Here is a 12,288-nt window from a genome sequence, read left to right as displayed (position 1 = left end):
AACATTTTCAACGAATAACTGCTGGTTTTCCACATGCCTGGAAAATTCTTAAAATATTACTAACAACATATAAGTGAGTTCGGTCACTTTAAACTTAGTGTCCTTCACAATATTAGTGATTTTTTTTATATATTCAACAAATAAGTGAGTTTGTAATACAATTTAAAGTTTTGGTCCTTCGAGCCGGATTTGTGACAAAGTCATTTTCAAAAATGACATTTTGTTCACCACACCTAATTTCGCTAAATGTACATTAAATTTATGACACAAAAACAACAGTAGAAACAGTACAAAACGAACAAAAAAAAAATTCATTTCTACCACAACTTGATCTACAACCAAAACACCCCTTATCTATACTAATATTATAAAGAGGAAAGGTTTGTAATTATATATGTATGTATGGCTTTCACGCATAAACTACTGGACCGATTTGAAAAATTCTTTCACCATTAGAAAGCTGCATCTTCACTGAGCAACATAGGCTATAAATATAAAACATGTAGGTACCACGGGCGAAGCCGGGGCGGACCGCTAGTTTACAATATAAAAAGGCCTATAATAAATTAAGTTATCAAGCTATATTTCAACTAACCCTCACCATTACTATGCGTCCAATCTAACACTCGCACACAATGGTCCCTCGAGCCCGTAGCGAGTCTATCACCATCCGATAGAGAGACTCGCGCCATACACATCACTGCCGCTGTGTGACCCGACCATGTCTTGTACATGCATTCTAGCCTGTGAATAGATGGCAAGAATTTAATATTCGATTTGTAGAATAAAAAATCGACCTTCTATGTTGGTTTTGATAAACAATTAAATCACATTTTCTTGTTTTAATCTCTTAGAGATTTTAAGAGACAACACCACAATATAATATAAAATCTCTCTTAGTACTTTAAAATATCATTTTTGTTAAAGTTTAATATAATTTATAATTTTAAAGTATCATTTATACGTTTTTTTTCCGATAATTAACAGTAAGTTTTATAAGGGCCAATTTTTCAATGCCCAGATAAACAGCTAGATAGACTTTATTCTTCAGTTAACAAAATATTCAATTTTTCAACAGACGAATAGGACGTATCTATCGAATAACTACGTTATTTGAGGAATAAATCTATTTGCCGCTCCAGCGGCCAGATAGCGCGCTATTCGACGGTTAGGCGTTTGAGTTGACAACTGATGCGTCAAATTTGGGATATTTTCGTATGTCATAACATAGAGCGTAGAATTATTAACAATTAAACCTCTTTCTATATAATTATTATCAATTAAAATCATATTGAAATTGATGTTTTTGATAGTACTGATGACCATGCCATTGAAAATTTGCCGAACGCTGCCTTTAAGTATGTCGTTTCCATCGTAAAATATATAAATTGAAACACAAATTTAACCAAACTCTTTACTCGAATCAAAACAACAATCAACAATCATAGAAGACAAGAGCAATACAAGACGTGAGTCATAATGACGGTTGTTGACAAATTGCAAGAGTTGACTCTATCCCGCTCTAACCTGACTAATTTAATATGTTTGTTTCGCCACTCCGAGAGCAGAGCTGCCAATATGGAAATATTTGGTCAGATAGTTGTTCATCAAATAAATCACGATTGAAAAATAGGCGAGCCGTTATGAGTTAGATAAATAATTGAATAAATCTATTCGAGGGGTAGATATTAGACTGTTTATCTCGGGATTGAAAAATCGGCCCTAAGAATAATATAAGAACAATTAACAATTGGGTACTTACATCCTCAAATCCCAGAGCCTCAATTTGTCGCCCGCAGCCGTATACAGTCTATTTGGATCAGCGAGCGCTATTGCTGTGATAGTGCATTCTCCACCACGTACTGCTGCGTTTGCACCCGATGCACCTGATGACCTGCAAATGTTTGATTTTGGATTATTATCTCAAATAATCACTAAGGGCGATTTTGTCACCAAGTTTCCTGTATTCTGCATTTATTGCCTGTTTAATATAAGTTCCTTCTAGCGACACAAAATCTGTTACCACGTACATCACCCTATTGCACATCATAGAATAGCAACAGGAATATTGTTCTACGTAGACCTTACTACTGACTTGATACTTGCACTTGATGCATTGTTACGCCAACCAAACTGAAAAACTTTTTAACCTATTTTGATACATTTTAGCCAACTTTTTTTGACGTGAAAACTTCTTTAGCGGCGTTGCGTCTTTCCAAACTATACAAGGCCAGTACGCAACGGTGTGAAACTAATCAACAGCAGTCCGCAAATACTCGCGTATACTTTGTAGTGAAGTAAGTAAGAATAGCGCTCCAAAATATACAGCGCCAGTACGCATACGGACTAATCGTGTATGTTTCGGAGTAAGCGCGGCGTCTTTCCATTGCTCGCGTATATATTATTGTATTGCTGTTTTGTAATCTATTATTAAAATGCATGTGTATTGTGTATGTAATGTTGCGTACTGATCGTATATTTTTTGTATCGAGGATGCTTGTGTCTTCGTTCCCGACTATGCTGCACGACTTACAATTGACAATAGTCCTAAAATGTAAGAATCTAATAAGTCCAGAAGAAGACGGTTACGAGGCGACGGAGGCCCGCTTCGCGGGGCTCCTATTTTTGTGTAGTTAAAAAAAAAACACGAACCTAACCTACCTATTTATTTTTCTAAGCTTACCTAATAATATTTTTATTCCATATTTTACTGCATCAATCAAGAAGAATAAAAGTAGATAGATATAGCTGTACAAGTCTTTGATTGCCTATATATTTATTATTTCGCTCAAGCGTATATCGGTGTAGTAGGTATATTTTGCGTACTGATCGTGTATAGTTTGGAACGAAGAAGCAAGCATCCGCGTTACAAAGTATACCCGATCAGTACGCAAAATTCGTGTATTTATTGAAATAACAAACTTAAAAACAGCATTACAAAGTATACACGAGCAGTTTCCTATGGTTGCGTTCTGGCTATGTATAGTTTGGAAATACGCAGCGGCGTTGGGTATAAAATCTTAAACTCGCGTCAGGACACGTAACCTGATAGAAAAAGCGTAAGACGGATGGATATCAAACATGCTCAACGTTAATAATCAAGATTTCACTTCTGCTGGCACTCCCGGAGTGCAACCCGTCTTTTTTGTTAAAAAACCACTCACCACAGAGTAGCCACAGGAGTGTTGGTCCTGGTGTCAAACAGTCGTACGGCGGCACCAGCAGCGGCCGCCACCAGCCTCGCATCTTGCGAGCTGCTCTGTCCCGCTGCAAGTGCACCAACCCCACCACCACACCAGGCTCGCCACGCCTCGCGACCCGCGGTTAGATCCCACCCGCGAACTGTGCGGTCTGTGGACGGTATACATAAATTAATTTACAGAGATTTTAGACAACACACAAAACTTCAGAAAATGTTTGCTTAGTTAAATATGGGACAAGAAAAACGCTGACATAACAGTTTTCCTTTATATTTAACAGCTTTTTGAACAGAACTAAAGAAAAACAAAAATGAATTAAGTTATATCTTAGAAAAAGGAAAAAAAATACACTTTGGACCATTATCCACCTCACATTTCTGACACATGCAATAAAATGGCAGGTACTTACATAACTTTATCATTTAAATACACTTACCAACACCACCGCTATAAAGTCCATTCGGTACAGCAGCCAGGGCGAGCGCAGCGCCCACGTGTCCCTCAGCCACGTGCGTACACTGTAACCATGTGTTAGTCGCGCCCGTGCTTGTTCTCTGTGGAAAACATTCCATGTTTCAGACAATAACATAAAAATTTAATAAATTTATGGTCCAAAACTGATTATAAATGTAATAAGTTAGCTATATTCTATGCAATAATAATTAATTTCCTAATAATTTTGGGTTTACATTGTTTACAATAAAAAAATCGCAGCATTCACGATAGCCTTTATAAACTTGGATACAATATAAAATTTTATAACAATATTGTTTTTTTCAAAATCTGTATGTCAGGAAAGAGCAAGGAGCTCGCACTTTACAATTGAACTTTTTGACGTTGTTATATGAAGATTCACAACTACAACATGTTATACAACACTAATAGGATAATCACTAAGACACGAACCTTAACAGTCATCTCTCTCACAGTGCCAGTAGGCGCTTGCTCCGAGGCCACCCCAGCAAGCCTCTGGAACACATCTTCATCACGAGCTCGTCTTGCAGCTCCAGGTGACGCTGGAGGTGTTCCCTCCACACCGGACACCACTGACGCCTCTCTATACCCGCTTATATGTTATGATGGAACGATCGTGAAGTTTGTTCTAGAACGTTCTCGGTTTAGTGATTGGAAAATGGAATTTAAAAAAAATAAAATAAAAATATCTTTATTGAGTACAAAAATTAATACAGTACAATTACAGTGTGGCTCTGTCTTCCTAGCTAGGAAAATCCTGTGTTAAGGAAGACAGTTCCTTCCCAGAGAACATGTTCAGTACAACAAAAAGATTACATTTAAAAAACAGAGAAAGTAAAAAAAAAAAACATATAATTAAATATACAGTTGTGCGTTTACATACAAGTATAGTGCGTGATTTTGTTAGTGTGAGTGTGTGTATATGTGTGTGTGTGTGTGTGTTTGTGAATGTGTGTGCTTGTGCATGTGAGTGTTGTGTGTTTGTGTATGTTATATTATTGACATCTATCCATTATTTATGAGCTGCTCTATTTCATCATAATCATAATTTTCAAGCCATTTAATGACCGCTTTTTTAAATAAACTGTTATTTAAAGTCCTAACTTTTTGGGTCCTACTTATAATATTGTAAAACTTAGGGGCAGCAAAATGAAAAAATCTTTTAGCAAACCTACTATTAGTACGCGGCATAGGGAATCGGTCTCTTCTTTTATTAACAATCTGTAAGGCTGGTACTGTCTGTGTATGGTATCGTCGTAGGATTTCCTTTAAATATATTTTCCGTACGCTTAATAAGTTTGATTCCTTAAATAGATTTGTAGTGGGATATCTGAATGGCTAATTTAGATTTGTTTATAGGTAACTATAGCAACGTATACACAAATGAACCCAATTTTGTAGTCGTTTTAGAAGTGTGATAGGTAAGTCAGTTAATTTTAGTTGTGAATTTGGAAAATGGAATTTATGTTTTTTTGTAGGTTATAGCAATACGTTACTAAAACAACGGTAAATGCACCAATGAGTTTTGTTGAGTTAGTAGGTATGTAGTTGAGTTAGTACAAACTTCACAATCGCTTGTTAGATAACAAATTATTAGTTATGATAACGTTTAAGTATTTAACGAAGGTAGTATTTTGTCAATAAGGTATTTTGGGTTTATGATTTTTTATTTATTATGAATTTGTGATACGTATAAATGTGTGATAAAACAGCACAGTATTAGAGGCATGATATTTTTCATGTATTTTTGAAGTGATAAATAAAATCATCAAGGTACTTACTGTTTATATTTCATGACATGTAGTGTAGCAAATATATGCATGTTTAGTGTTGAGCGTGTTTTTCATTACGTTCTTAATCTTATTTTGTTATTTCTTAAAGACATAAATCTAAAAACTTTAATTATTTTTTACTATCTCCCATGGAATTATGTATTTTTGGTCAATTTAAGATATTTTTAAACACTTAATTAAAGGAAAAAAATATTGATATTTAAAAAGGTTCTTACATTCAGAAATCGAGCATATAATATAAATAATTATTTACACTATAATAGCTATTGAACCATGCAAAGTGCATCATGCAATAAAGCAAACTACATATATTTTGCTTGCATTTATTTAGTTTAAACATTTAGCTATACACAATAACCACATTCCTTCTATGAAGTCTTATTATACATTATATACTTTGGCATTTACAAACTTTGTTCAATTACATACAATTATTACAACTAACTTGTAAAGGCAAAGACATTTCAAGCAAGATACTTTTGTAAATCATGATTACCAAATATGATCACAATATATTATTTTTAAAAGAATATGATTACATTTTAAAATAAAAAAAAAAACATCTATAATATACTATAATTAATTAATAATTAATCTATGCGTTAAGTACAAGCTTCGAGATTTTAATAATATACATTTTATAATAACTAAAGTTGCCATTCATATGTTACCAAATATAAAACTGAGTATACAAAGTTGTTAATTTTTTTGCTAACTATTACATTACTTGTAAAAGTTACTAATTATGATACGTTATGGCTGCCATAGTTCTTAAGTATTCAATTTCATTGAACGATCGAAAGAGATAGAAGAATTCTAGAAAGTTATCGCAACTTGTGCACTTGAATTTTAAATCTTGTAAAGTTTTGGTCCCTCGAGTCCAAAATTGTCTGATTCTCTCTATTTATCCTTAAAAATTTCTTCATTCTTTACAATTCCATATTCAGTGCAAAATTTTTTAACTACATTTCTACATCTAAACACATTGAAGCTACAGTTAATGTAAGCGAAATAACTACTAAAGCTATGTTACACGAACTAGGTGCGCAGTGCCGGCGTCCGCTAGTCCTCCACGATCGAGAGGTCCGTGAGGAGACTGCAAGCAACCGACGGTGTGAGGACACGCCCTTACCACCCTCGCCAGGGCACGTGTGTGCAAGATTTATTGAAAGATGTAGACTTTTGAGTTTATGATGATTTTATTTCTTGATTTACTACTCAGTATATAGCGCATAAACGCAAAAATTGGACGGAAATGTTGAAAAAAGTGTTGTTTGTAGTGTGCAGTAAGAATTGTTGCCCTCATCTTTTACATTATTTAAATGAATGTTGAATTTGGTTAAAACACTCGGCAAATTTGTTTTTGATTCAGACGTGCACATTTGAACTGTATGTTTCAACTTACAAATGTATCGTATCAATAAGATGACAGTTTTGAGTGTGTTTTTGCTAGTATGTTATCTACTGGAGTAGAAAATCAAACACTTTTATATTGTTAAGTAATGCAGTGGAGAAGTGACGAGAATAAGTTATTTCTACAAATGTAAATTTATCAAATTATCTTACAATCTTGCATACACGTCAATATTTACAGCTTAAAGTTACGCTATGTGAAAACTACAGAAAAGAAAATTGCCTGCGAAAAATGGCAATGAGATATATACATGATAATACATGCATATAATAAATACATGCATAATGCAATCCATGCAAATACAATTTTTAGTCTGATTTATTATACGAGTGTTAGTATACATCATGCTGCATGCAGTGAAATAATTTTTTGTTAACATCACAAATACTCAGTCAATGACTTACTTCAACCATTATTAGCATATTTTTAATACATAATATTTATTTTGCAATGTTTTTGAATTGTTAAATATTTTTTTTTTACATATTTCTTACTATTATAGATAAAATGAATCATGATTTCTTGATTTAATTGGTTTTATTTCAAAGTTAGAATTTAAAGTGTTTTTTCCTTTATTTTTTAAATGAAATGAAGCGTTGATTGAATTGAGGCACCTAATATGATCGATTGTTTGATAATATTATTGAATAATTTGTATGTTTTGGTGAAGATTTTTTTAATTCGAGTATTTATGAATGAGTTTGATAATAATTATTGATTGGTTGATGTTCAGTTAATTTAGATTGATTGTTTATGATAATATTGATGATATGTTTATGATATTCCATTTGACACAAACAATTTTCTTTTACTAGCCAACAAATAGCACATCAACCCAAACTATATTGTCATGCATGGCGAGCGGAGTGAGCGAAATAAATGTACACACTAATTAGCTTTTCTAATTATAGAGCAATTGAAACTTTTGTTTCCTATATATTTTTGAGGATTTAAGAAGTAACTAATGCGAAAAGATTTTCATATTTTTTTTTATATAGCTTGATTAAAACAAAAAGTTTGACATGTAAAAAACAAAAGCTTACAGTTGTCCATTTAGATTATTCTAAAAGTTTAAGGCTGTCAAAGATATTAAATGATTTCAAAAAATACGTATTTAAAAAAAATCACTCGACTTAAGTGATTTAATTTTATCTTTTCATCATACAGAAATGTTTAACTTAATATCTTTAACATAAAAAAAACAAATAAATTATAAATTAACCAAAAATAAGCTCACAATGAAGCCGGTTTAGCTAGCGAATGCTGTCTCCTGATCAATCTCGGGCTCTCGGGCGGCGCGCGACGCGTTACAACGGGCGAAGCTATCTGCGCGTTGATTGGCTGCAGGCCTCTGTACGTAATATAATAGTAGTGTTAAGTTTTGAGCAGTTATTTTGTGCTTTTTGGTCGTTGATTTTGTTGTTAGGAGGCATTTTAGTGTGTTTGTGTGTGCCTGTGTGTGTAGAGTGTTTTGGACAATGAAGTGTGAAAGATATTTTATAATAAGGAACTCTAAGGTTTAGGGGAAAACTAAATAGAAGATAGGTATGGCATCGTGGTATGCACAAACACACATACGCCCGTGTGTGTGTTTGTGTGTGTACACATAGGCGTGTGCGTGTGTGTTGTTTACAAATTTACATTGAAATTTGACGAAAAAATATATTGTACTCAGTTTCTTTCAAGACGGAAGAGACTTAAAATATTTGAAATACACATGTTAAGAATTACAAGTGTTACCTTAGACTGCCAGGTGCGCTGGGAACTCTGCTGAGCGGCACGGGCTTGGGCGACGTGGGCTCTACGAGGGATTGTGTCATCGGGTCCGTGTTCTCGTCGCGACTGTACACGCCGAGATCGCGGAGTCGTACTGAACCACGACGACCGCTGTTTAAGAAATATGTTTAGTTATAATACAAATTAAAACACATACAAGTAACTAGATAACCTGATGGATGTTGTCTTCGCGCAAACTGTCAAACGCGTAAAGTTTTCTTATTTTTTTAAGTTTGGTACAAATTTCTTAGGTTTTTCTTTTTAAGGTTGATGTTCCGACCGTCCCTCCATACATTTTTGATTACCTCTAAACACTTAACACAGACACTATTTCTTTAAAACTAATCATTTTATCACTTCTCTATAATGAAATGTGTGCGCGTTCGACCTTTTTAATCAATAATTTACAATATTTACTTAGAAAAACAACAGTAAAATACCGGAAAAATTTGACACTTCTACAGTAGTGTGCGTGACTTTTGCCAAGCGAAACACGACATAAAGCACGACATCTAGCGCATAGACTATATACTTATTACAGATCTAGCGCGTCAATGTCTAAACGAAAGGCGATGTTTAGACATTGACGCGCTAGATGTCGTGCATTCGCGTTCGTTATCTTATGCATAATGAGCATAATTCTAATAAATCAAAGTTCTGTGTAAAAATTGAGTAATTTCATTTCCAATCGTTCAAAGAAAATAACAATAAAATAAAATAAAACTAATGACCTTAGAAACTATGTTTTTTTTTATTTATTACTCATTATTGTTCGTCCGTCGTAGGTCTGTAAACTGTATTGTACACTGAAGGTAAATGGTACTGTAGGTACTTTAGTTCGGCGTCGTCGCTCGTCGGCTTGATATAAAATTACATTCTTGATTTCATTGACACGCGCTATGATTTGCGCGCGGAATTTCTTGTGTTGTGAATTTATTTTTGTATGCTATGCATTTTAATTGATTCAAATTGCAATGTTTCTCTAGTATGCATTTGAGACTATATTGTAAATTGTAATAATTGATCGTGGGTATAGTAATTAATTATTCTAATAACGCAATTAGTAATATATGTATTTTCGGTGGGATTCAAAACAAAAAATTGGCCCGTGATTTTTATGAAATTTCACCACATTGCAAATCACATCAATCATAGTTCATACACATGTATGACGAAAGTGATTAGTATTGTGGCTAACATTGACTCATCAGTTCATCACTGAAACCAGTGATAAATCAGTACCTATATCATATTGTGTTTGAATATTTTTAAACAATGATATAAGTATACAATTATTATAAATCGGTAAACTATCAAAGTAATCACAAACTTGCAAACATTGGTAAAATGTCCAGTAGTTTATGAGCCTATTCATTACAATCAAACAAACAAACAAAGTTTTCCTCTTTATAATATTAGTGTAGACAAACACTATGAATACGATCACGAATGCAAATTCGGGGATTTTCTAATTATTGCTAAATAATAATTGAATTCGTTTTGAAATACTCTATAATTTTTAGTGTATAAATAGACATTTATAATGTGGTGCTCATTTTTTTTGTACTGCTAACGCTATTGTAGGTACCTATTTTCGTTGTTTTATTTCAAGTGAACACGGCCATACAATTTTGTCACGAGCCGCCTATGATTGTAGGTACTTTTGTTAGGCTCCTTCGTCGTCCGCGTCGGCTCGAAAGTTCTTGATTTCATTGTCACGCGCTATGATTTGCGCGCGGATTTTCTTGTGTTGTGAATTTATTTTTGTATTATTATTATTTTTTATTTTTTTTTTTTTATTTTATTGATTCAAATAAAATATTTCACTAGTATGCATTTGAGACTATATTGTATTATGTATAATTTATCGTAGGTATAGTTATTCTTATAACGCAGTTATATTTTCGGTGGGACAATTTGACCCGTGATTTTTCTGAAATATCACCACGTTGCAAATCACATCAATCATACACACGTATGACGAAAGTATAGTGGCTATAATTGACTCATCAGTTCATCACTGAAACCAGTGATAAATCAGTATATCATATTTTATTGTGTTTGAATATTTTTTAAACAACGATATATACAATATTATTATAAATCGGTAAACTACCAAAGTACTTCCGAATTTTCAGACAGACAAACAAGTAGTTTGAACACGCAGTTTTCTTATACTAGTAGCAAAAATCAAAACCATAATATTATGTTTACCTACTATATTTTACTAAAAGTCGAGTGCGTCGAAATCGTAAATAATAATATGTTTTTCACCTTCCTGGTTATTTTCCCATAGTAAATAGTGTTTTAGGTTTGTTGTTGTAGGTAGGAATAATAATAATTATTCTTTCATGTTGGTTATGAAATGTATATTGAAATAATTTACTTTTACAAATCATTAGTGATATAAGTTTTGAGTGAAAATGCTTGGATCAGCATAATATTATATATATAATATATATATCGTCTTCAGCACTTGCAGAAACCTTTTTGAGGGACCATGTTGCGGGGTGTAGTACATTATTTGAATTACGACACGTAACTGCTAGTGATATTGTTACTGCCTTTAAGACGCTTAATCTAAAAAATACTTGTGATCTTTGGGGAATGTCCGTAAATCTAGTTAATAATATAATAGAAAATATTGCGAAAAATTTAGCTTTCATATTTAATAAGTGTTGTGACTATGGTACATTTCCTAATTTACTAAAGCTTAGTAAAGTTATACCTCTATTTAAGAAGGGCGATCAAGAAGACTGTAACAATTATAGACCTATCTCTATTTTACCAACATTAAGTAAGGTATTCGAGAAGTTAATTTTAAACCAATTGAGTAGTCATTTTGCATCTAATAATTTACTGCACACCAAACAGTTTGGTTTCACAAAGGGGCGCTCAACCACAGATGCTGGAGTTGCACTTCTAACACATATATATAAAGCATGGGAAAACTCAAAAAATGCTCTGGGGATTTTTTGTGACCTCTCCAAGGCATTTGACTGCGTTGAACATTGTACTTTGTTACGTAAACTTAATCACTATGGAATTAAAGGAAAAGCCCAGAACCTCATAGCGTCATACCTGCATGATAGGATACAGACTGTAGTTGTTAATGGAGAACGTTCTAGCGGTGCGTCAATTAACATTGGTGTTCCACAGGGGTCAATTTTAGGTCCCTTCTTGTTCTTGGTATATATCAATGATCTTCCCTTTTATTTGCAGGATAGGTGTGAAATAGTTCTGTTTGCAGATGATACCTCATTAATTTTTAATGTGGATAGGCATAACCCAAATGTTGACGAAGTGAACAGTGCTCTTTTACACATATCTAAATGGTTTACTGCCAATAATTTATTATTAAATGCCAAAAAAACCACTTGTGTTGAATTTTTACTTCCTAATGTAAAAAAGTTGAACAGAGATATTACCTTGAACGGGGAGGTATTGCATCCTACTGAGTCTACTGTATTTCTAGGGTTAACATTGGACGAGAAACTACAGTGGGGAGCCCATGTCAACACCGCTGCAGGTAAGCTCAGTTCAGCTGCATATGCAGTCCGAAAAATAAGGCATCTCACCGATGAAGATACAGCTAGATTGGTTTATTTCAGCTACTTTCATAGCATTATGT

General features: G+C 33.5%; 1 protein-coding gene across 1 annotated transcript in view; it reads right to left on the bottom strand.

The window, feature by feature from the left end:
• Positions 1-12,288, bottom strand: part of Klp31E (kinesin-like protein 31E) — an 80,159-nt gene that overhangs the window by 4,990 nt on the left and 62,881 nt on the right. Inside the window, exons 20-26 of the mRNA XM_090103165.1 lie at positions 8,622-8,768; positions 8,119-8,232; positions 4,107-4,257; positions 3,637-3,754; positions 3,165-3,351; positions 1,763-1,894; positions 602-744 (exon numbers count right to left, since the gene is read on the bottom strand). Of these exons, the coding sequence (XP_089959291.1) occupies positions 602-744; positions 1,763-1,894; positions 3,165-3,351; positions 3,637-3,754; positions 4,107-4,257; positions 8,119-8,232; positions 8,622-8,768 (992 nt within the window). The remainder of the gene's footprint in view (positions 1-601; positions 745-1,762; positions 1,895-3,164; positions 3,352-3,636; positions 3,755-4,106; positions 4,258-8,118; positions 8,233-8,621; positions 8,769-12,288) is intronic.

This window comes from Colias eurytheme, chromosome 6 (genome assembly GCF_061535395.1).
Source record: "Colias eurytheme isolate Ceu_HAF_F1 chromosome 6, ilColEury1 Martin Lab GWU primary, whole genome shotgun sequence".
NCBI lineage: Eukaryota > Metazoa > Arthropoda > Insecta > Lepidoptera > Pieridae > Colias > Colias eurytheme.
This window is presented reverse-complemented; position numbering and strand designations above follow the sequence as displayed.